Source organism: Triplophysa dalaica, chromosome 2 (genome assembly GCF_015846415.1).
Source record: "Triplophysa dalaica isolate WHDGS20190420 chromosome 2, ASM1584641v1, whole genome shotgun sequence".
In the NCBI taxonomy this organism is placed as follows: domain Eukaryota; kingdom Metazoa; phylum Chordata; class Actinopteri; order Cypriniformes; family Nemacheilidae; genus Triplophysa; species Triplophysa dalaica.
In genome coordinates this window covers 3,125,622-3,152,449 of record NC_079543.1, presented here as the reverse complement: position 1 = coordinate 3,152,449, position 26,828 = coordinate 3,125,622, and the positions used below count along the sequence as shown (strand labels likewise).

At 34.7% G+C, this 26,828-nt stretch overlaps 1 protein-coding gene across 1 annotated transcript; it reads left to right on the top strand.

Moving 5' to 3' along the window:
• The first annotated feature begins 8,485 nt into the window (after positions 1 to 8,485).
• On the top strand, positions 8,486 to 17,108 carry LOC130411596 (adhesion G protein-coupled receptor E3-like). Its single transcript, XM_056736350.1, has 17 exons — positions 8,486 to 8,514; positions 8,754 to 8,799; positions 9,130 to 9,171; positions 10,811 to 11,191; positions 11,276 to 11,332; positions 13,367 to 13,404; positions 13,689 to 13,751; positions 13,824 to 14,010; positions 14,131 to 14,250; positions 14,669 to 14,859; positions 14,944 to 15,108; positions 15,189 to 15,395; positions 15,478 to 15,710; positions 15,830 to 15,890; positions 15,975 to 16,066; positions 16,284 to 16,446; positions 16,687 to 17,108. Exons 2-17 carry the CDS (start codon positions 8,778 to 8,780, stop codon positions 16,771 to 16,773), a joined length of 2,109 nt encoding a protein of 702 aa, XP_056592328.1. The 5' UTR covers positions 8,486 to 8,514; positions 8,754 to 8,777; the 3' UTR covers positions 16,774 to 17,108.
• Positions 17,109 to 26,828: the final 9,720 nt, after the last annotated feature.

Sequence of the window (26,828 nt, the reverse complement as noted above, 5' to 3'; positions counted from 1 at the left end):
TTTTCGGCACCAGAGGGATACATCGTATTTTGTGACATGGCTTGCCATTTATTAATTACAGTGCACGCACTTGCGGGCCGTCGCGAATTGTCAATGCACACGAAATGTGTCTAAGCGCAATTGCGCATGACTCAACCGCTGGAAGTCACAGCAGCAGTTGTCGGCAAATCAGAAATTTCTTATCTTGAATTATTAATTTCATTTATTCATTCATACTCATTAATTTATTCATTCATTCATTTAAATAACTTGTTTTAAGTTATTTAATTGTAAAGAAAAAACGATTGGGGGCCCCCTGGTGGCCAGGGGGCCCCAAGCAGCCGCTTAGTTCGCTTATGCCTCGGGCCGGCCCTGCTTTTACTCTTTAACACTTCCTCATATCTGTGAAGACAACAAACATCAACAATCAGCTTTGATTTGACAACACAAACATCCTTCATTCACATCTGTGTAAATAATTCATTGAATTCTACATTTATCAAGTGGTTTGGAGACACTGATTTGTTTATTTAAAAGGTTGTATTGTTTTAATAGACATATAAACATATGATTTAATGAGAATTATGTGAGATGTTTGTCCTGAAAGGAAAATGTGCATGAATTTAAAATACCGTAATGTTTATTTTCTCTTTATTCTTTATTTGAGTATCACAAAATAAATAACAAATCTGAATAAAGCCACATTTTCATGTTTTTTAATTTTGTAAAATGACAGAAGTGGTCATGAGTTAAAGAAAGGAACTGAATGTTTAAATGAACATGAACAGAGAGAAATAGTGAAGATCACAGACGTTACAATTTCCTCTTTAAACTGATGGTCAGATAACTGCTCTTTACATACTTGTGTTTGCATTCAGTCGTGTCAGATGAAGATCAACATATGTACTGTAACTCACATCAGGTAAAATAACTTTACATTAATAATCGACATTCTGTCTAGTTGCTTTCAGTCATAGCTGTTTGTGATATTTGTCTCAGACATTATTTTAGCACATGTTATGTTGTATGTGTCAGTGAAGAGAAGTGTTTCATGTTCCTATATATTACTTTGAGGAGCTTGTGGTTACCATTGCTCAGAAAAGTGATGTCTGGGCTGATCCGTTTGAAAATGTTAACTTCTGGGGAGCTCTGTTAACAGTTTTTTGACCGATAAATGACAATGGAAGACAAAACTGTTTGTCCCAGAATTGTTTGCTGTCCTACATTCTTTATAACATATTATTTTATTGAACAGACCAAAAAAATATTATTTATCTTTTCCTACCATCCAACACTTATCACCTCACTGGTAATGCTGCATATGTTTTATCCATATATGACCACTTATTCTTTAGCTATATATGTCTCATATTTATGTATTTGGGAAAATATTATCCCAAATATTAGTGAAACTATTGTTAATTTATTGAAAAGGAAAACTGTGAGCAGCACAGTTCTTGGTGGGGCCATTTATTCATCTGTTTATCATCTGTGATCATTTACTGACAGTGTCTGAAAACTCATTGGAGTTTGGGTTCCTCGCCACAGCAGGGCAGTGTTGGCTTACCTCCCGGGTGACTGCATTTATTTTATTATTTATTTATTAGATATTATTTTTTAGAATGATCTTTCTTGTTCTATAAACATCATGCACTGTGCTGTGTCTTACCTTTCTGTGTTTTTCTTATTTACTCCTGTAAAGCTGCTTTGAAACAATGCACATTGTGAAAAGTGCTATATAAATAAACTTGATTTGAATTGAACATGATCCCTTGATCACTGTGACTGTGATGTTGTTCTAAATGTTAAACCTCAATTCTCTGTTGAATTTTCCTCTGTTAAGTCTGTGAGTCTGTTTTTTACGGTTCTCGAGAGCTCGCATGCGACAGGAAGGAAGAGCGCAAGTGAGTCAAATGTCTTAAAAATGCCAAAGGGTAGTGCGTTTTACACCCACACTAGCTTGAATACCATTTCAGAGTGGTATTATGTCATTTACTTCACTACTTTACACTCTCTGTGTGGTTTGCACATAAACAGACATTGAGCAGTGTTCACATTCTGTAATCTAACTCAGTTCAAAGCATCAAGATGACTCTTTAGATGATTTAAATGAGTCAAGTTGAGGAAACAAACTAAATTGTCCTTGGCACAAAGTGGGCCACAGTCCTTCATTCAATACATTTGTGATATTTTGTTCATTAACTGTATTTCATCACAAACTTTCAGATGTTAACAGCATTCACCAAATTTACACAACTGCCAAACCAATGATTACCCAACCTGGTCTCATCAATTGCGTATAAATAACACATTATTGTGTAATAAGTACGCAAAAGTTCGCTTTTGAGTGCATATGATACACCAATGTTTGCGTGCACCTGGGTGGAGAACAGTCATTTTAAATAACATGATGAGGAAACACTGAAATAATTAAAATAATACTGTTAGGTTTAGAGTTTGGGTTAGAGTAGAGGTTATAATATGCACGCACATTAACATTAGGTTTGGGGACAAGTTAATGAGATAAATTGCTGTTTAATATGCACACTAGCTAAATTGGCGTATCATAAGCACGCAAAAATAGGTGTAATGTAATTACTCAAAAATTGGAACGTTGTAATTACACAAAATCGAACTTTGACGTACTTATTTAACGTTATTGCACAGCGCGTGTAATTTATACGCAATTCATGAGAATAGGCTGGATCACCACAACCGGTAATGCATAGTGTTATGATGTCTATTGGTTTAGATTTTGTATTCATGTAAAAATAACAGTGTAAACTGAATGCATGTAACAAAATGCAATTTACTAAATTATAAAACTGACATTTGGCCATCTTCTAGAAGTGTGTTTGAATCCAGATGACTTGTCACAAAATTTTTGTGTTCATGAATACTTCCAGGTTTAAATGTATCACAGTTCACAAACTGCATGTTAAGTTAAAGTTTATTTGTAGCTTATTTGCAAAATTATTTGTTAATTGAATCAAGGATAGACATGGCATAGCCTTGGGTTTTGTGTGAGAAAGACATGGCTTTGTTTATATATTGGCTTGCCATGTGCTTTTTTTCTGTCTTGCAGGTGTTTCCCGCCCTTTTGTCTAGTTAGCCTTCCCTTAGTGTTTAACACCCATCACCTGTTCCTTGTTAATTATCCTTTGTCTGTCTCCCCTTCAAATATCCTCATGTCATTTGTCCTGTGCTCCTGGATTGTCTCTTGTGCCTGTATCTTGTCCTGTACCTAGAAATATGACGTTCTGCATCCCCTGAAAAATCCTTGTTCCTTTTTTTGTCTCTGCTGTCTAGTCCTAGTAAGTGTTTTAGTTTAGTTCTAGTCCAGTGTTGTTAAGTTTGGTTTATAGTCAGTTAGTCTTCAACCTGTTTTCTGTTTGTTTGGTTATACCCCATTTTCACGCCCCACTTGTCATGTCCCTATACCCCATCGATGGGGCCTGCCCAACACTTTGAGAAAAACTAAAGAAAAGATGACAAACAGTTTCCTTAATGTTTCATTTCTGGCCGAATAGTTCACTGCTAGTTTTATAGCTATCAAAGTTAGCTAGCATACCCTATGCGTTCAAAAGATAACACTACATGAAAACTAACCTTGTTCCCCAGTTTCTGATTTGGGCATACGTGAGATATTTTCAGATACAAACCCAAATCATAATCAACACCAACAAAAGACAGTCATTTTTTTATCTGATGTGTTATGAAGTGCAACACGAGCATTTTGAGCAGATGATGGTTTCTGTTCAGTGTGCTCATTTTATTGTGTTTAACTACAGCTGTCGTCTGTGTTTTTGTTTGGCAATGGCAGCAGCTATGTGTTAAACTATCAAATTGTAAACTGTATTTTGTCGATTGTTGCACTAAACAACACAACAAGATGATATTTTAAACTCCTTATGAAGCTGAATCTGTGCTTGTCTCCCATGAGCTGCCTCTCATTTTCATATTGTTTTGCTTCAAGCAAATGCCAATGACATAAGCCGTAAGTGGCTCTATAGTTATACTTGTTGTTCAGGTTATGTAATTATCAGCATGTTATTTTAAAGGATAACTTCCTCTACTGATGGTGGAAGGTGTTTGCATGGCTAGACATCATTAGCATGTGAACGGTCGTAAAGAGAAAGATCATACCACTGAATTTTACATTGCAAATTTCTTAATGTCAACCCGTTGTTTTTCTGTTTCTCTGTAACACAATATTCAGCTGAAAGTGGGGCTATTTTTGTCCCTATTAGAAAAACGGCTTATAACAGATAATGTTTGAAAATGTACAGAGTCCCCTTTTCTACATGTATTATAACTGACTCTTGTTTTTATTGCAATGCTTTTTGTGTTTGGTTTCTAAAGAAACTCATTTACATTTAAATGTCTACCACAAACTCATTTAAAAAGTATGTTTGTTCTTTTTTTTATTGTCACTAAGGAGCATTCATATTGTGTAATAATAATTTTGTTTGAGAATGTGTAGACTGAATTTGGGATTAGAATATTAAACAATTCAATTAATTTCATTATTCATACTTTGTTCTTATTATTCATAAAGAAATAGTTTAAATCCTTCATTTTTATTATTATATGCTTTTATTTATTTTCAAACGTAATATTGGCTCTTTCATCCATCGTCTCTGTTATGCAATGTAATTGTAAATCAGGTTTTCTTGTTAATTGTGTTTCAGTCTAGAGACACACTTTTGTTATTAGTAGGCCTATATTAACAGAAAGTACGTTTGAAGATACATGTAACAGAGACAGAGGTGCCACAATGAGGCCACATCAGTAGCAGCACAACCGCTCTGAATGTACCGGCAGATGGAGGCGAAAAAATGAAGTGACGTGCGGATGAGGTCAAAAGTTCAGTGTTTAATCTAATACCTGCAACTAGTATTTACAGTGAAAATCCAAAAAAGAAAGAAAAAAAACCTAAAAAAAAACTCTTTAAAGTTATCCGCAAATATCATTTGGCTATACCAATAAATTGGCCCAAAAACAGAGCAATAACTTCCAACCACTCCCTCTACGAGCCTAAGATATCCCTTTACCACACTGAGGCGCCTTCTTTAAAAGCCTAAGCCCCCCCTACCTGGATTAAACCATTTGTTAAAGATAATAAAGAAATCTAAAGAAGACAAATTCAAAATAGATTTAACAGTAACAAAGAGATCAACAATTAGAATAATATAAAAATTGACAACAAAACAACTATTAATTATTAATGTTGAACAACGTTTAACAAAGAAACAAACATAACTCAATCTCCCCCTCACACATGACAACAATTAACTGTGCCTACTATTGGCAGGAAAAAGGCATTCAAAATGGTGGCAATTACTGTGACCGGGTATTGTCTATTTGGTGAGGTAAAATGTTCCTGTACGCAAGTATGACAACTTATTATTATGTAAGTGGTTAAACCACTTGCTGTACGTGTTCACTTCTCTCTGGATGGGTTCAAAGCAGAGGTCACATTTCGGGTATGGGTTACCATACCTGACAAATAGGTCACTTTTACTTCACTCAATACCTAATACGGAGTTGTTGTTTTTATGAGTATTTGTGAGGTCAGTTATTGATGTTGGACGAGAAGGTCTGGCCCACAAAATCAATTCAAGTTCATCTTTAAGATGTTTAATGTCACTTAAGTGTGGGTGTGTTGTTCATGTTAACAGGAGTTTTATTTTGACGGGTCCCCTCAAGTCTGGTCCTCAATGTTTTGCGGTCACATCAAATGGTTTTGGGTTAGAGTCCAGGGAAGAGAGCGTTCATCCACTTCACATACTGCTGTCTGACTTAAACAAGAATGACATGAGAAGAGCAGAAGAATGTTGTCATCAGGTTAAAACATGCATGAATTGGTTATTTTGATTCCTTTATTCAAGTGTCAGGCAGAAGTCTGACACTCTCTGGCTTCTTCCATATGTTTAGTGTAGGATGGAGGGGGTAACTGTAAGCTGGTACACCGTTTTTTTGTTTTGTTATTCTCTTTATAGAGGATCTCAAGTGAAATATGTGACAGCAGAATGAATCTGTGATGATGTAAGAGATGATTCACCTGATTATTGAGGAGATGGATGAAGGTTCCTGGTTGTGAGTCAGAATCAGGAACACAAACTCCTTTATCTTGTTGTCTTAAGTGAAGAAACCCAGAATCCAGGGACAACCAAGAACCACAAACTGAGACAGTGTTTTAAAAACCATAATCCTGAAGAGAGAGAAGGAAAAATAATCCGCATGATTCATGTGTTTCTCTCTTTAAAGTGTTTCTTACTTGGTTTGTTTCATCCGTGACACTTCAGCCTTCAACCTTCGTCTGTTTACAGAAGAAAAAGGCTGATGTATATATATTTACTTTTTTAAGATGTAAAAATGTTAATGTAATGTCACAGTGAGGATCTGTGATTAGACACTCTTATTTTGGAGAAGACTCTTATGTCACTGATTGTGAATTGTTTTGCGTTCTACTTGTCTTCACCATGCCCTTTTTGCATTTACTTGGTTATTAATTTCTTTTTGTTGCTTTATGTTTTGGTAAGAACTCAAACAAGACTGGTAACCATGTTATATGTTTATTGAGTCAAATTAACACACGTACACCCGGAGCAGTGGGCATTTATCACTGCAGCGCCGGGGAAGCAAGTAGGGGTAAGATGCCTTGCTCAAGAGCGCCTCAGTTGTTACCTGCCGGCCCTGAGAATCAAACTGGCAACCTTCTGGTCACGAGTCCAACTTTCTAACCATCAGTACAGGAGATACAAAATTCATTACTGGGCTTCAGGTTATGTTTGAGAAAGCTTCTCACAACAAAGCCTGATATTTACTTTTACATTTGGCACTTTGATCCAAAGCAACCTACATTTCCTTATACTATACATGTGTTTCTAAGTATGTGCCTATGACCTCTAAACACTGAGCTACAGGAAACCCATGTTATGCTTAAACTATGATATGTAAATTAATTCCATTGAAATTGCCTAGATTAACATTGGAACAAGTAGAATTTGTTTAAATAAAGTTCCTGTCAATATCTTAGCTACCAGTTCCTATCAGAATGTGTTTGAACGATGTTTATATGCAGTTCAAATATAGTGTATTTTCAAAATAAACAACATTTAAAGAAAGTTCCTTTTGCATCATTACATTTCTATCGTTGTATTTGTTTAGATCATGTTAGATCACATTTATTCCTCAAGCAGACATTAACACAGCCACAATGTGGAACATCATAGTAAATTGGTCATAAGAGCAACAGGAATCATGTATTTCAGGTCAAGATTATTTTCATGTGTATTGTCATGTTTGGAGAAGTACACACATGAAACTACATGTTGCACATTATCTACATAAATAAGGCCCTTATACTCTTTACCAGTCATCTAAGGGATTGTTTATGCAACAATTTTTCTTTTTTTAGTTTGGCCTTTGGTTTAGTTACAACCAGACTATTTCTTTACTTTATAATTTAATTCTTTTTTTTTTACCTGAAATGTAATTACAGGCTTATTATGTGCATTCAAATTCCATCCATCCATCCATTTTCTACCGCTTTAACCGAACGTTCTCGGGTCACGGGGAGCCTGTGCCTATCTCAGGAGTCATCGGGCATCAAGGCAGGATACACCCTGGATGGAGTGCCAACCGATCGCAGGGCACACACACTCACTCATTCACTCATTCACTCATTCACGCACTCATTCACTCATTCACTCACGCACTCACACCCTACGGACAATTTTTCCAGAAATGCCAATCAACCTACCATGCATGTCTTTGGACCAGGGGAGGAAACCGGAGTACCCGGAGGAAACCCCCGAGGCACGGGGATAACATGCAAACTCCACACATACAAGTCGGAAGCGGGAATCAAACCCCCAACTCTGGAGGTGTGAGGCGAACCTGCTAACCACTAAGCCACCATGCCCCCCCCCCCCTGCATTCAAATTATGACACCAAATATGAGCTGTGTCCTGCATAAATGTTACAGAATTTCAGCAGGAAAATATCAATGAGACAGAAATGGAAATTGTCTATCAAATCTGCCTAGAAACATTACTTTTATAGTTATTTATTTACAAAAGGTGGGACACAGCTGTTCAAACAGTGATGACAACAGAAGTTTAACTGTGGATTATTTTTTATTGAGAAAAGAGAACAATCTGTTTATCTGAGGATCAAACTGGAAGCTACACATCGTCTCCTGAAGACGGAAGGATGCCTAAAGCACATAAACTGAATACTTACAGTTTTTTTTTTATAAGAATATTTTCTAATATTACAATTCTACTTTATAATGCTTGTTCTATTAGATGCTGTTAAAGAAAATCACAACAAAAGACTTTGGAAAACGCTGATATACACACGTGTGGCTATTCTTTAATCCTGTGTTTGTGAGTACGCATGTGTAACAAAAGGACGTGGATGTAAATTTCCTTATCAGGCTTTACAATGAATGATCTTGACGCACAAATATTTCCTCAGTTTACTGCCGTGTTGGTCTCGGGTGTAGAACACCATATGTAAACACAGGTAAGATATTGATTCAAATAAAAAACTAATGATGTTTTGATACATTTTTGTGTATCTGCAACAATGGACTATTAAAGGTTATGACATGCTGTTGAAAAGAATGAGTGCAGAAAGCATTTATAAGTATTTATATGTTTTTAGTTGTGTCTCCTGCTCCTAGATTTAAACACAACAGACTGTTTTTATTGCTTCGTGTGTTTGATTAGACCTGAAATTAAACTTTTTTATGTTTTGTATAGAAATTCACTCCAGATTCATCAAACATGTCATCCATCCTTCTCAAAAGTGAGTTTGTTTCGCCCTGTTTTTGTATTTCAAAGCCGTCTATTATATCGTGTAATTATTTCTGATATCGTTTTGTTAGGCTGTTAATAATTTACATAATGAATGATGATTGATTTTGTCACCACAAATGATTTTAATCTTCATTTGAATGTAAAAAGAGTGATCATTTTAAATCAATTTAGGTACTTTTTGATTTGTATTTAAAATGCCAATACACAGTACTTTAGTTATATTAATATAGTTTTCATTTAGTTTTCAAAATCATGAATCTATTATTAATGGGAATGATAATAAAAGTGTTAATTATTGTATATTTGTGTTTCATTTCAGGTGTTATAATAGGACTTTTAAATGTCATCTCTGTTTTCTCAAGTAAGTGTAAAATAGATGCACTGAAAAAAATATTTACAGACTTTTCGTTCTTATCAAAACTGACCGCCATAAAATAAATAAAAACAGTAAGGCAGGTTATTTATATTATTATTCAACTATAATTTAACATGAATTATTATAATTAACTCAACCAGCAAAGGCGTCTGAACACAATTCAGGATAAATGTTGATGTAAAGAAAAGTTAATTATAACACCTAACAACGGCAAACACTTATCACCATAAATAAACCATCAACATCTGTTAATTGTCAGTGAGACACACAAAGTTATTTGTAATTGTAAGTATTGATGGTAATGGGGTTTGTGGGCTTGTTTAAACTCTGGTGAGATCATTCTTGTGTGAATAAACCAATTGAATTATTGCTTTAAATGATAAAAAATCAAGTATTCGGACGTCATCTTTTCAGAGTACGCTAAATCAAATCAAAACAGCATTACTATCTTCACCTAAACACTGTGGTGTATGCATTTATATTTTATAAGTTTATTGTCTGAAGTCACTATTTTGGAGATCTATATGTGTTTTTGTTCAGCTACTGTCCCTTGATTTTGAACTTCAGCTTGTGGGTGATGTTATGTTGTGATAAGAATGTAAAGCCACACAGAATATTCACAATGATCTCTTTAATAAGACATCCTAACCATTCTCTTATCAGGGATACATATGACACACTTCATCACAACCTTCTTCATAACTCTATATGTATGTTACTGGCCTCTAGTGGTTACATTCAGAATACAGAAACAGTCAGCTGCACAGTCCAGTGCTATATGTGCAAAAGTTATTTTTTCAGAATAAACAGTTGTCTGGCTCAGATCAGCTCAAAAAATAAGCTTTCGTTCGTAATTCCAAATATGGAAGTCAATCTTTATTTCGGCTCTGAACTCATTGTGCAGCAAAAGATGTTTGTTTTCAAGTTGTTTTGCTGACTTGAACTGTTGTGTAATATAAAACACATTTTTAACAGTTTATTAAGACAAGAATTCATCTTAAGTGAGTTATATCTCTACAGTTTTTACTTAAACTGTCATCCAAGTGTGATAGATTTAACAACATCTTGTCTGATATATGGAGTTGGATTCTTGTACACATGAAGGTTTTGAACTCAGTAAGGCTAAAAACAAAAACAATTGTGTCAACATTATTTATAGATTTTTTATGATCTCTGTGTACAACAAACATACATATGATATACCATTTGCACATGAGTATGAAATAACGGTGTGGCAGGATTGTTGGATAAATTGAATCTGATAATCTAATTTGCATTACACATGAATCTTTTTCTCTCCATATTGCCCTTCTGTCCACACCGAGATGCATTTTTACCAACGAAAACTGAGCTTTTTCAAAACGCATTTCAAAGTTGATGCATTTTAACCCTGTTTTGGGGATATATTGTGGATGAGGAATAAAACTTAATGTAGGCCAACAGAAAAATAGTTTTCATTAAGATATAATGATAATTCTACATCTCATGAGAGTTTAAACCACAAGTACTGCAAAAGTCTCAAAGGGAAGATTATAAAATATTCAAAATTATTCTTTATTTGCAACAAGTTATAAGTAATCACAAATGCATCAACACATTTTTCCTCAATGTTTTTATTCAACAGGTAATGTCTCTGTTGACCCCTGCAACAACTACACTGTTCTGAATGATTCAAGAAGATCCACCAGCTATTATTCTTCATCCTCCATGTGTGACATAGATGTCAACTGGGTCGGCTGGTATCGTCTTTATCTTAATGGTCAGAACATTCGAATGTCAGAAACATGTGTGTCAATATACAGATGTGGTACTAATGTTCCACTGTGGCTCAGTGATGGACACCCAAAACCTGAGGATGGAGTGGTGACCAGACATGTTTGTGGTCACTGGAACAATTACTGCTGTTATTTTCAGTCATTTCCCATTCGAGTCAAAGCCTGTCCAGACAATTATTATGTCTATGAGTTTGTTAAACCAACTGTATGTGACAGTGCATACTGTGCAGGTAATTCTTGTATTTTTGTGTGATTCTCACACCTTCTATTTGTGATGTGCGTTCATTAACTGCATTTCATCAAAAACCTTTCAGATGTGAACAGCATCAACCAAACCTTCACAACTGTCTCACCAGTGATCACCACAACAGGTAATGAAATGTGTTGTGTTGTCTGTTGTGTTATATTGAGGATTAATGTCACAATCAGCTTTCAGAATTCTCATGATGAGGTCAAAATGTAACCTCAAAGCAAACTCACTGTGTAACAAACTGTGATCTTACTCTTGTACTGAGAGCTTAGAGCAGTGGTGTCCAAAGTCAGTCCTGGAGGGCCTTGTGACCTGCGACCTGCAAAGTTTAGCATCAACCCTAATGAAACACACCTGAACAGCTAATCAAGGTCTCACAAAGCAGACTAGTAACTTCAAAACAGGTGTGTTAAACTAAATTGGAGCTAAACTCTGCAGGCCTGTGGCCCTACTGGACTGACATTGGACACCCCTGGCTTAGAGGTTAGAGATAATCAGATGTAAATAGGTCTTCAAAATCCATTCTGCACATAAACGTTGCAACAGTTTATAACACCGACACAAATACATCAAGACTCGAGTGTATGAACCTCAACAACGGTAAGAATAAACATACAACTTCATGCTGCAACGTCATGAATGAGTTATGATTTTTGAATTCTGCTTATTGTCATTATTGTTAGATTTTAATATGCTGATTGTTGATGTATTTGTGTGTAAACCATTTGTTGCAATGTTTATGTGCAAATTGCATTTAGAAGACCTTTGGAAATTTTTGATTATCTCATACAGTAAACACACAGTTACACCTTCTGGAATCCTTCTGTGCAAGTGCACAAATCACAAACTGAGATACTCGTGCACTGCAGTAAATATGGTGCAAAACACATTCACACACCTGCACCACATGCACATGTGGTGCAAAATGAGAGTGTTTGTGAACTGGTGTCAGTGACTCGCAGCAGCAGATTCAAGCAGTTGTATTCATGTTCTTGTGTTTGTGATTGATCAATGCAAGAATAAAACCTTCAAATTGTGAGAAAATATTTTAAAAACATTCAACTCGCATTGCATGAATTCACATACAGTTTGTGGATGTGCAAAACTCCTTTGTGAACGCACATCTTTTGTTGCAGATGTGTGAATGTGTTTTGCACCATATTTACAGCAGTGCACGAGTATCTCAGTTTGTGATTTGTGCACTTGCACTGAAGGATTCAAGAAGGTGTAACTGTTGTGTTTGCGGTAGATATTCTCAACTCAACTCAACTTTATTTATATAGCGTTTTTTACAATTTTCATTGTTACAAAGCAGCTGTACATGAGACACATTGAATACAAGTATGAAATCTAAAGCAGCCCCCCCGGCCAGGCAGATAGTGCAAAATAATATGCAAACGGTGGTGAGGAACCCAAAACTCCCATCCAGAAAAAAAAAAAAACTCAGGGGAACCCAGGCCCAACCAGGGGATTCCAGTTCCCCTCTGGCAAAAGCTGCTGCGAGATATACAAATCTACAAGTTCACAACATATTTTGACTTCAAATTTACTGATGCACATGAGTGGCCGACCTCTTCAACTACAAACTCCACTCTCACAGGTGCTCCGTAGTTTTGCACCAGATATAACCTTCATACATCTAAACCTCTAAAATCACAGTACAAGAGTGAGATCACAGTTTGACCAAACAGTGGGTTTGATGTGAGGATATGTTTTGACCTCATCGAGAGTGTTCTGAAAATTCATGGTACCATCACTGTGATCATCGCTTGACACTGGAAATTCTTTAGGAAAAACACATTAAATACAAACATTAATACTGTCAAGATCTCACCGGAGAAGAATAAAACACAAACAACATCATCTTATCACAACAAACCATCACTATAGTCTCTTTATTTCTGTCATACGTGTACAAAAGCACTTATCAATTTGAAGTCGCCATTATTGGGGTCCATTAGTTTGGTTCTTGGGGATTAATGTTATTTTACCATTTAAATAATTAAGGAAAACAACAATATATTGTTGTTGCTTTTTCCTGCTCTTCTCGAAGATGTTAATGGTCTTTGTGTTTTTGATGAATTATGCTCGGGTGAGATCTTAACAAGTATGTTTCTATTGTAATAACAATTTTAAATTCCATGTTCATAAATAGTTTCAGGTGTAAATATGACACAGCTGTCAAACTGCTCGGTAAGTTGATAATTTTTTTTGCAGCAACTAGATCTTTGAACTAGATCAATTTAAATCCAGCACATTTCATTGATGTAGTTTATGTTGTATGTGTAATGTTCATTGATTTTTACTCTGTATGAAAGCAACAACAATAAACTTAATATTGCTTTTAACTGTGAGAAGAAAAAAACATAACTAACTCGACAAAACATTGTCTCCAAACATAAGTGTCATAACCAACACAGACACTGAGGACCATCATAACTAAAATACTGAATATGCTTTTGTGTTTTTATCAACAGGAGACCTCATGCATACAGAATCTCCTCAACCAGATAGAGAATATTACAGTTCTCTCTTTAGATGTAAGTGAAACGGGAAAAAAAAACTGTCAAATGTTGAGGAATGTTTTCATGGTGTTTCTCTTTCTGCATTAGAATGTGAAAAATCTTTTTGATCTGGTATTTAATACTTCAGAGAAGATTTCCATCTCATCATCGAGTGACCCAAATAAACTAAAGTCAGAAGGAAACCAGGTGTTAAAAGCCAGCGAGAAGCTCGTTTCCATGTTGGTGAAGCCGACAAACATTTCTGACAATGTCAGTTTCACTCGTGAGTCTGTAGGTAAGAGAAACACAACTATGACCTCAACTATAAAAAATATAACTGAAGTCATGTGCTTCAGAAAATGTGAGAAATATGATTAATGTTGTGGATGATATAAAAATATATTTTATAAATCAGAGGCACAAGTCTTCATGGTTGGACCACAGGTCACATTAAATGAAATTCCTCGGCTCGACACAACAAATGCATCTGTGGACATTGATCTCATTGGGATTGTCAAGAATAACAATGAAACAGGTTTGTAAAAATATATTGGTGTGATAGAAAGAACTTAAACACAGCCAGTAACATTGAAAACATGTGAACAGGGTTTCAATTCATAAACAAGAACCAAAATGAGATGGAAAAGACAAATTAAACTGCTGAAGAAATTGTTCGTAACAGTTTTATTTAAAATAGCACCAACACCTAAGCACAACAACATTACTTTTAGTTTAATATAAAAAATATTGTAATTCACCTCCATAGTCTGTATTACAGCTTTAGTGTCCTGATTTATTATGAAAAAATATATATTTTGGTGCTTTATACAATGTCATTGATTGAGACACTTGGTCCCCATGAGTGTAAACTCTCATGCGTGAGGAGGGGTCACCCTAAACCAAATGTTTATGATAATACTATTGAATTTTCTTTCTGTGTCTTTGTTACGCAGGATCAGGATCAGCTGCTGTGGCGTTCATGAGCTACACCACAGTGGAGAATCTACTGAAGGCAGAATTCTTCAACACATCAGATAACACATCAGTTAAAACCATGATGTCCACTGTCATCTCAGCTACTCTTCCAAAAACCACCAACAAACAGCTCACAAAACCAGTCAACTTCACCCTCAAACACATCAGAGTCAGTTCTTCTCTTTTTCTTTCTTTGTTTTCAACACAACTAATGACTAATGAAAACACATGAATATTTTCTCTTCATGTGAAGGAGTTTGTGTCTGGAGGGAATATGTCGTGTGTGTACTGGAACATCACTGAGTGGATTGTAGATGGTTGTTCTGTTTTAGACACAAACAGCAGCTACACTGTGTGTTCATGTGTTCATCTGTCAACATTCGCTCTCATCATGCAAACCAGCAGCACAGCACCAGAGGTACAAGAGACATTTATACCATCTGATAATACAAAGATGATGAATGAAGTGGGAATTTTGATTTAATGTTTTTTTCTCAGGATGATCATCTGATGAAAGTGTTGAATTTAGTGGCTGTGCTGGTGGGTCTGGTGTTTAATAGTTTGGCTCTGTTGACTTTTGCTTTCTGTCGATGGAAACCTGGAGTGAACAATGTGGCTCGAATCAACCTCTGCATCAGTCTGCTGTCGGCTCATCTTCTGTTCTTACTCACACAACGCTTCCTCAAACTCATCAAACCTGACCAGGTGACAATTATTACATCAGATCGTATTTATATTTTTAATACTTTTTTATTTAAAGGATTTAATATTGTCTCTCTCTCTTCAGATGTTCTGTAATGTGCTGTCAGGATTTCTTCACTTTCTCTTTCTCTCCTGCTTCGTGTGGATGTTCATTGAAGCTGTGCTGCTCTACATCTGTGTGAAGAACCTATCACAGATCAGCTCCAGACAGAGGGCGGTGCTTAGCAGCAGGTTCTTGATTGTGATTGGATATGTCATTCCTCTGGTTATAGTGGGCGTGTCTGTTGGATTGGTTCCTAAAGGCTATGGCAGTGACAAGTATGTTTATTATTCAGATTAGTTCAAACAGAATTGCTTCATGAAAAAATATATACATACATATATTTATTGACCTAAAATCAAAAAAATCAATTCAAAAGAGTTTTTCCTGTTAACAGATGCTGGATTAAACTGAACTTAATCTGGAGTTTTCTGGGACCTGTTTGCGTCATTCTCGCAGTATGATTTAGATTCAAATAAATTTAAGAGGAACTTCCAGTCAATGAAATGAAAAGTGTTAATTTCTTCACTGTTTTCCTGCAGATAAACATGATTCTCTTCATCAGAATCATCATCAGTCTGAACTCAACTCTCTCAAAGCTGAACGCTGAAGTTTCACGGATGAAACAAACCAAGTAACAAACATTGTGTCTGAAACACTTTAAAGAGAGAAACACATGAACAAATGAACACATGAACACATGAACACATGAACATATGAACAAATGAACACATGAACAAACGAACACATGAACACACGAACACATGAACACACGAACACATGAACACACGGACACATGAACACACGAACACATGAACATATGTGCATTATTTGTCTTTCTCTCTCTTCAGGATTATGGTTTTTAAAACACTGGCTCAGTTTGTTGTTCTTGGTTGTCCCTGGATTCTGGGTTTCTTCACTAAAGACAATAAGATGATGGAGATTCTCTTCCTGATCCTGAACTCACAGCAGGGAACCTTCATCTTCCTGATCTACTGTCTCCTCAATAATGAGGTGAGTCGTCACAGAGTCCTCTATATCAATCTTTTGAGATGAACTGATACACTTTAATTCTCGCTTGGCTGTGAATCTAAAATGAAGATTGTACAAAGGATTGATTCAATAAAGTTGACGTCAGCTGCATTATCAAACACTGCGTCTTAACATCTCTTCAACCGTCTCATCTGTTTCAGCAGAAGCTCCTGAAATAATTTAGACACATAAATTCATTCTGCTCTTGTCATTCTTGTTCAGGTCAGACAGCAGTATGTGAAGTGGATGAGAGCTCTGTTCCCCGGACTCAAACCCAAAACCATCAAAGACGCCCCCAAAAAACACTGAGGACCTGAAGTTTCACTTTTAATAGTTATTACAGTAAAATACTACAGAAGAATCATTTATTTTATATTATACATGCCAATCTGTATAAGTCTTACTTCAGAGGTGTCTGAATGTTTTTTTTATCATCTCTAGTACAAGGAAACTCTTTATTTGGTGGGGGGTTATGTTTTATGTTTAGTAATACTTGTTTTTATATTTACAAATATTCTTGTTTGTCTGGAAGAAAACAGTGGCATTTCACTATTTCATGTTTCCTTATTACGCTGATGTTCAGTTCATTATGACACAATAGAAGAGTGAAATCTATTGAATATGTTAAACAGCCTCTTTTACTCTTTAACACTTCCTCATCTCTGTGAATACAACAAACATCAACATCAGCTTTGATTTCACAACACAAACATCCTTCATTCACATCTGTGTAAATAATTCATTGAATTCTACATTTATCAAGTGGTTTGGAGACACTGATTTGTTTATTTAAATGGTTGTATTGTTTTATTAGACATATAAACATATGATTTAATGATAATTATGTGAGATTTTTGTTCTGTAAGGAAAACGTGGATTAATTTAAAATACCGTAATGTTTATTTTCTCTTTATTCTTTATTTGAGAATCACAAAATAAATAACAAATCTGATTAAGCCATGTATTCGTGTTTTGTAATTTTGTAAAATGACAGAAGTGGTCAAAAGTAAAAAAAAGGAACTGAATGTTTTAATGCACATGAACAGAGAGAAAGAGAGAAAGATAAAGTTTACATTAATAATCAACATTCTGTCTAGTTGCTTTCAGTCAAATCTGTTTGTGATATTTGTCTCAGACATTATTTACCATCCACCATTATTGTGATCAGTGTTCGCTTTAGTTGGACTCTTGACTCTTATTTAGACCTCCATTCTATGAATCCTCCATCAGACAATAGTGTTTAACAACACTTGTTTGTCATTAAAGAAAGAGATTGTGATGGCAAAATATTGTACTATAAACAAAGTCAAACGACAGTGTTGAAGACAGTTAGATAAAACTTTATAATACTCAACTTGAATTAAAATTATCCCCAATCCTTCGTTGACACACTTTGACACCAAAATGTTACTCATCACACAAACCTCAACAATGGTGACAAATAACAAAAACTTGAGTTAATTAGATCAATTGCAATGCATGCTGGGAATCATGAATGCTATTTGTAATATGTCACCCAGCACGCATTGCAGCACAAAGTATTCTTCTGTTGGTTTTCACCATTGTTGAGTTTCGTTAATTAATTAATCATGTCTTTGTGTGTTTATATAATCACACTGTACAATCGTTTAAAAATATATTTTATAAGATTGTTTAGTAATAACACAACGAAAAGTTTTAACCACATTATGCAAAAGTAAATAGATCAGCAAATATTTGCATAACAATACAACACACTCCCGTTAGTGAGAATATTCATTCCGCAAAGAAAATTTGAAAGCTGAAACCATTATAATTTAGTATTCTTTGACCATTTAAACATATTTGTAATGGCAGAGGACACCTGCAATTTATGTTATAAATAAGAGTCAAGAGCCCTATTAAAGCAAACACTGATCACAATAATGGTGGATTAATTCAATTTCAATATTACACTGTAAAAAATGCCTGTGAAATGAACGGTAAAATCCTGTTGTTTTCACACAAAAAACCTGTTATCAGAAAGTGTCCGTAAAAAATACAGAAAAACACTGTAAAATTTTCTGTAAATTAACAGCAAAAAATTCCATTGTTTTTACGGAAAAACCCTGTAAAAATGCAGTGAAATTAACAGTGAAATTCTGTAGTTTTCACAGAGAAAACTGTTCTCAAAAAACGTCCATAAAATAATGAAAACTTTGTCAAATTCTCTGGGAAATTAACAGTGAAATTCCAAAGTTTTCACAAGGAGTTTTTTTTCAATGCCAAAAACACTTTTATTACCTTCACTTACAGACACCACTGTCACTTTATTTCTGTTGCACGTCTACAAAAGTTCTAATTGAAAATGAACACAAGTTTACATGTTGATGGTTTTGTTAAGTCTCCATTATGGTGAAGAGTGTTTGCTTTAGTTGTGGTCTTGACCATTTGCTTTCCATGTGAAGAAGTCTTTCCCAGTATTGACATCTATGAGTTGAAACACACTGACTCAGGTGGGTGGAAAGCTCAAATAAAGCTAACGCATTACATTATTTGTGTTGGTGAGTAAGTACATGTTCAAGAGTTTAGGTGGAGCTTTAAAGTTACTTGCTGTTTTCATTCATGATTTTGATCAAATTTAATTGATATACTGAATATCTTTAACAGCACATCTAACACGTGATAAATGTTCTAGCAGATATCTAGAATATAACAGTTTGTCTCAACAATGGTGACAACAGAAAAAACATTAAAGATAAACGCAATGCATTCTGGGTATCATCAAAGCACAAAACACATCAATGACTCCCAGCATGCATTGCGGCTGTAAGCTTTCCATTTGTTAGTCACCACTGTTGAGATTCATACACTGATTCTTGATGTCTGAGTCAAAGACAATATGCAAGATTTTAATGGTTCAAAAATAGTTTAGATTGATTGAATGAAATGTGAATTTTAAAAGCAGATTCATTTGGGCATTTGTAACAAAAAAACAACTTTGATTGACTTTGATTACGCCAATAAAGCATCGAGTCATGGCTGTTATGCTACAGTCCCTGTGAAGCAGAAGTGATGATCGTCTTCAGTATTCTGACGTATTAACAAGATGAATAGTGGGTGTGGCTCATGTTTTCTACTGTGAATTGATTGGATGAATAAAAACAGGATGTTCCCGTAATTTTACGGTAGCTTGCTGGCAACCACAGCTGCCGGTATTTTTCCGTAAAAACTACGGAATTTGTATTTTCTCTTTTCTTTTCTGATATTAAATGTTTTGTGGGTCACCACTAAGCTGAAGAGTGGAGTCTGTGTTTAACTCACGGTCAGGCAAAGATATTCTGATGTCATGCTTGCATGTTGCTTTGTTTAAAAGTGACTTCAATAATGAATTACAAAGAAATAAATTAAGTAAATATAATGTTATCACTTTTATGCATTTGGACCAAGTTTTCATTTTCTATAAAGAAATATTGTTAATATAAAATGTATTAAGTTCGTTCACAGTTTGAAGTTTGTGCGTGAAGTTTTAAACTGCAAAGCTGTTTACGTTCTTTTCCTGTATTTTTTACAGAATTTTACTTGGCAACCACAGCTGCCGTTATTTTTCCGTAAAAATTACGGAACATTTTTTACAGTGTAATTTCAGGTGCAATAGTGATATCAGTCCAAAGCACTTATAAAGATCACCTCCACAACAATAGCACACGTTCAGAAGACGTCATAAAAAGACGTTGTAAAAACATTCATTCTGGCTCCTCAGGGGACGTCTATACCGCGTCATCAACGACATTGAAAAGACATCTTTTGGACTTGCCTTTGTTTGCAGGGATGGCACAGTCTCGATAGATTTGATAGATCAATAAAAGACTATAAGGAACACAGCAGAAACAGATGTGTCAAAAAACAACACGCTTAATAGCTTAAAGACACATGTTGCGTAGATTTCTACAAATTTTTTAAAGAAAATGTGTTATCTTCTGAAGTGAATGCGTATTTATAAAAAATATAAAATAATTTACACGGTAACACATCAAAAGCTTTTTAACAAATAAACATTACAAAAAAATAATCTTCCAAAAAAATAGGATTATTGGCTGTATTTTCGCCCAATCGCGTCAAGCCTTGTGTCTTTTTTATTCTCCCGCTCTTTTTACACTTTTTATTTACAAATGCCTGCTAATGTTTAATATTGTAATATTAACACAATAATTGGTTATAGTCATTTGCACAATTCCCACACTTTAGTGTGTTAAAATGACATTTGAGTGTATCACACATTAACCCAGCTTGGTTGGTAATTGCAATAGAGGAATTGATAGTTAAATGTAGATTTGGTTTGTTATTGTATGACTCACCGAGGAGAAAAAATTTGTGACTGGAATAATATTTGACTATTACAATAGCTTAATATCACCTGAACAATTTAAACATGAAGAATCAGCTCATGAAACTCAACAGTCGTGACTCTCAACCAGGGATGGGCATGTATTTCAAATACAAAATACTTAACCCTTAACATGCAGAGGGCCGATCGGCGGGTTATCACTTAATATTTGTATTAATTCAGTCAAAACTTACCATCATGATGATCAGTGTTTCCTTGAGTTAGTCTCTTGACTCTTGACGTTGACATATGAAGCATATTTCACCAATCTGTAACAACCTGTAACTGTTGTCAAAATATATTTGATTGGACAACCCAAATTAAAATTCAATAGAATTGTGTTGGTTTGTGAAGAGACCCTCATCTCATTTACATTTAACATCAGAATCGTTTACTTATTTTGAAAGGACATAGATTGGTATTATTTTGATGTAGAGAAATAGTTTCATGCAAATTTAAAATTATGCCACTGAAACTTAAAATCACACAGACATGAAGAATCAATGTATGAATCTCAACAATGGTGAAAAACAACAACAAAACTCGTCATGTTACAATGCATTCTGGCAGTCAAATATGAGTTTTGAACTAGAATGTTACCCAGCATGCATTGCAGCATGAAGTTTTGTTGTTATTGTTTGTCACCATTGTTGAGATTCATACACTCACTCTTCATGTCTTTTTGAGTCGTAATGCTTCTGGAGCTTCAGATTGTATTTGCATTTTAAAAATAATTCCACTTTATATGTTCTTTAAAGATAACAACTCTAATATTATTTACAAATTAAACTAAATGTGGATTACTTCACCACCCAATAGCATTGGATTAGATTTTTGTTGGTTGTTGATTGTTGATGCCCAGGAATTGAACCCCCTCTTCTTATCACACCTCTCCCCTTCATCTCTTCAGGCCCTGATCACTAGGAAAATGCTTACGCTTCATTCTGTGTATATCATTTATTGTCATAGTATGAAGTTTTGATGAATTATGTTTGGTATTGTTTTAAAGGTCATGGTGCGATGGGTAAAAAGGTCTTGTTCTTTAAAATCTAACAGAGAGTATTTTAAAACTGTTTAACTCCAATCCATCACCTGCACTCCTCAAAGAGGTGTGACTTTCTCAGGGAAGCCTGTTTACATGTAGATTGAGATCAAATGTGATGTTCTCTTCAGTGACGAGAAAACAAACAAACCAAGCTTCTCGCTGACCATTGGCTTTGTTACATCTAGGTATAAAAGGTGAATTGGCAAAAGACTCGAGAAAATCTTCTGTAACAGAACTTCCCAGATTGCAGCTGTGCATCTCGATTTGGAAGCATCTGTAACCAGAACTTCCCACACTGCAACTGTGTGACTCGATTTTACCAGGTATGATAAACTTTGTGGTTTTATATATTATTTTACTATATTGATATTTGTTGCTTAGTAAATTAGGAATTTCTTTGTATACACATTTTATGATTTTAATTAATGTTGTGCCTGCCTGGTGTAATAAATTGTTATGTTAATATTATCTGAATTCTTCAAAGTTTGTAATTACAAGTCGATTGAAAAGAACTTGTTCTGTTACCGCAAAATCGATGTGTCAGGATAGGTAGGGCTAGTTTATACTAGATTTTTTAAAGGAGCATTGCTAAAGCTCACATGATTTCCACCTATTATCTGGCCTAGCAAGTTGCATGATCGTGACTGAAATAACTATTGTTATGTTTATGAGCAAGCATATCGCGGTCAAACTTAATGATATTAGTTTACCCGGCAACCTCTGACTAGAGATCGGAACTGACCGTTTTGTGTCCGTGAGATCCATGAGCCCGGCCGGCGTGAGACTCTGAGCGACTGCAGGTCCCAATCGAAAGAATAACTCTAATATTAAATATTAAAATATGAAGATTTATAGATAAATTAACGCTTATCAACAGATACATTTGAAATGACATACAAGTTATTTTATATTATATTGAAATTGGAGTCAGATCGGTCTTTACCACAGAGTCATTTAAATTGAACTAAATTGTAAGAGTCCTTTTATAACTTCATGTAGAAATCGCTTAGGAGAAGCAGAACACGAGATCCCTTAAACCACGACATTGGATTCCGTCGTTGGGCCTTTGGGTGGTCCTTTACACTCCTCCATGACTCCCAGCATGAATTGCTGCATGAAGAAAAGATGCACCTCAACTTTGTCACCATTGTTGAGATTCATAAGCTGATTCTTGATGTTTGGAAGTTAAAACTGTTATAAAGTTTTAAACTTTTAAATTTCTGCTGCTTACATCTAAACTGTCATAACAGAGATGTAATCTAGGGATATACGTCTAATAAATAACACACCAGCACTGATTCCTCAGCCTGATTTTACACATTAACTTGTTCATGTGTTGTTTAGAGAGACATCCAAAACATTCCCTGTAGTAATGCACGTGGACTGGAGTGGTCTAATGAACATCTGATGAACGTCTAATGAACGTCTAAGGAACATATGTTCGCTTGCTGGGTAGTTTTCACTTTGTTTTGCCTCAAGCAAATGCCGTGACATAAGCGTGACATCAGCCATATGGGACTCTTTGGTAAAACTTGTTGTTCAGGTTATGTAATTATCAGCATGTTATTTTAAAGGATAACTTCCTCTACTGATGGTGGAAGGTGTCTGCATGGCTACAGATCATTAGCATGTGAACGGTCGTAAAAAAAAGATCATACCACTGAATTTTATGTTGCAAATTTCTAAATGTCAACCCGTTGTTTGTTTCTCTGTAACACAAAAATCAGCTGACAGTGGGGCTATTTTTGTCCCCATTTCAAAAACAGCTTATAAATCAGACCAAATAATATTTGAAAATGTACAGAAACTCATTTACAATAAAATATCTGCTGTATGCTCACTTAAAAAGTAAGTTTGTTCCATTTAATTCTTTAGATTTATGAGCATTCATATTGTGTAATAATCATTTTGTTTGAGATTGTGTAGAATGAGTTTGGGTTTAGAATGTTAAACAATTCAATTAATTGCCTTCAATCCTTTAATCCTTCAAATTTATTATAATATGTTTTAAATTAATTATATTGGCTCTGTCCTTCATCTGTTTTTTATTTTAATTTTACAACTATCGTTTCTTTTACCAGAAATGTAATAACAAGAGCTTACTGTGCGTATTCAAATTATGTTACCAAACCATTAACAGATGGACTTTACCCTACATGAATGTTCCAGGATTTCAGCAGGAAAACATCAAGAGATACAGACAGATATGGAACAGGGCTTCCACCTCTTCGTCTGTTTGTCTCTCTTTATTTCCTCATCAAAATAGTATTTTGTGTCTAGAAAAATTGTATTAATCTTCTTTTACACTCACTAGCGAAATGTATTCAGTTACGACATCTTACATGAATTCTTTCCTCGCTTAGACAAAAAATATATCAAAAATACAGGCCAATAAGCAAATACTCTTTTCACAACTTTTCAGAAGATGTCTGTAAGATGTGTAGGATTTATAATGGATGTAAGACAGCTCTTTCTAACATGTTTAGCTGATGTTTTTACACATCAGATGTTTTCCTGATATCCAGATCTTTAGCAGACATCTTACAGATGTTCCTGTGCTGTCTGTTTTTAAGGTCTCTGTTTTATGAGCGACAATGTTTTTTTCTTTTCAATCTATAATGCTATAGCATAGTTTTGATAGATTTGATAGATCAATAAAAGATATATGCTACTGTATTACGTAATACATAATAGTAAATTATTTTTTCCATTGTTTCCTGTTGCGTTGGTCTCGGATGCAGAATACCACACTGTTAAAAATTGCAAGGTTTTCACAAGATTTTACTGTTGTTTTAGTGTTTACCCTATAACATTACAAACAGGAGCGTACCGCCCAAGTACCATCATTTCACGCTGTATGTGGGCCAGATGAGTATAGTATGGGGAGTAAGGTGTGGGCCAGATTTGGGCCGCAAAAATTTGTTGTCTGGGGGAGAATTGTTTTTTATTCATTAGCACTCAATTTTTATTATCTATAGCTATATTATCTTATCTATCAATCCATCAATCCATTCATCTATCTATTATCATCGTTATATGAATAATGAATACATCTTCTTTTCAAATGAATAAATGTAAACAAATATAAGTTCCACATCTTTTAAAGTCCCCATGACATCAAAATTAAAGTTTTTTTGCCAAAACACTGACAAAAAATTACATTTAGCATAGAAAATGTAAGCATTTAAGTTAAACCTGACAGTCTAGCACGTGCTCATCCTAACAAACTGAAAATTAATTAAATGCTCTTTAGAATCAGAAGAGTCGAGCCCCCTTCATTACAAATGTTTAACATATTTATTACAGATTCCAAACTATTTGAAACACCTTCAATCCCAGTCAACACGATGATGTCACCATGAGTTTACAGAATACTCACGATGAGGTCAATATGTAACCTCACATAAAACTCACTGTGACTGAATCAAGTAAACCCATGGTAGGGTCACAAAAATGCAAATACAATTTTTTTCCTCTTTATTGACATGTTTAAACATCAACACACTTAACACAAACCTCAACAATGGTGACAATCATCAACCTAAGTAAGATGTTAACGTTTAAGATAAATAGATCAACTGCAATGCATGCTGGGAGTCATGACTGAGTTTTGTACTATGATGTTACCCAGCATGAATTGCAGCTTGAAGTTTTATTTTGTTGATTGTCTCCATTGTTGAGATTCATACACCGGTTCGTCTTGTATAACTGATTAAAAAATGTGACAACTTGCAGAAGAGCAATTCATCTGTTAGTTGTGCATAACACTGCTCAAAATTCTTCAAACTATTTCATAACTCTACATTCACATGTTAATTACAGAACACACTCATATTTTCTCAAATAAACAGAATCTATTAAAAATATACATTTTCAAAATGCATATCAATAATGCATGGGTGTTTGATGTGGTTTAACCATGTTAAACACAGTAGAATTAACAAAACTCCTTTACGTGAAGTGCATGTCAACCACACTTAAAACAAACAGCTAATGTTGAGCATGAAAAGTGAAAATAAAGCTTTTGGGTGTGTGTAAACTCATTTGAATGTGAAAATAAACTGAGGAGGGAAACAGTGACGGTTCAAATTTCCACATGATGTTCAGATAAGGGCTCTATGAACACTGGTGACACACAAATATTTGCTTGTGTTCATTCATATTAGGTGAACATAATTGTGTGTACATTAGCTGACTTCAGGTAAGATCACCTTTACGTTAAAATTGCCTTAATCGCTGTTCACATTTTTTATTACAATGCAAAGGTCCTTGTATAAGTTTACATGTACGAGTCAAAAACAAATCATGTATGTAATTTTACAGCTGGAAAAGTATTATTACAAAGTTACAATTGCAGAGGCTATATTTGTAGTTATTACTACCAACAGGGGAAAACCCTATAAATTCTGAATTTTTAATCGAGTTATTTCATTAATGGTGCAGTAAACGTTTCACACCCTATGCTACTATAATGTAATTTACCACCTTTTATTTTTTGCTTATTTTAAGATTTTGGTTTGTGTGTGTCAGACAAGATTCAAGCGCATGATTCCTCTCTCATCTACATGTAATTAAATATCTGTTGATAAAAACCTTGATGATGAAAAATCAGTCTGCCGCACAACTATATTGTTTTCTTTCTTTCTTCTTTAAAGCCCCAGATTTGGTTTTATGATTAAATCATAATGGAGTCTATTATTGCTAAAGGTACGTTTTTTTTCTTTATCTAACGATTTTGTGCGATATGTAAAAATGTATTTAAAATACATTTGGAAATTAAATGTTACAAACCTTTGCTTAGTGAGAGGACAATGTAGAATCCTGTGTTTGTAAAAAAAATCAGTATTAGCTTTTTATTATTATTTGTGATTCAGACTGAATCAGTTTATTAATTTAATATGTACATTGATGTATTTCCATCTTCTGAAAGATGTTTTGAGAGGACTGCTGACTGTCATCTGTTTCATGCTCTGT

Excerpts from the sequence above, each read along its gene's own strand:
- LOC130411596 (XM_056736350.1), top strand. The coding sequence starts at position 8,778 with ATGTCATCCATCCTTCTCAAAA. Across the intron at positions 15,109-15,188 it reads CCAGCAGCACAGCACCAGAG|GATGATCATCTGATGAAAGT; the intron begins GTACAAGAGACA and ends TTTTTTTCTCAG. Across the intron at positions 15,396-15,477 it reads AACTCATCAAACCTGACCAG|ATGTTCTGTAATGTGCTGTC; the intron begins GTGACAATTATT and ends CTCTCTCTTCAG.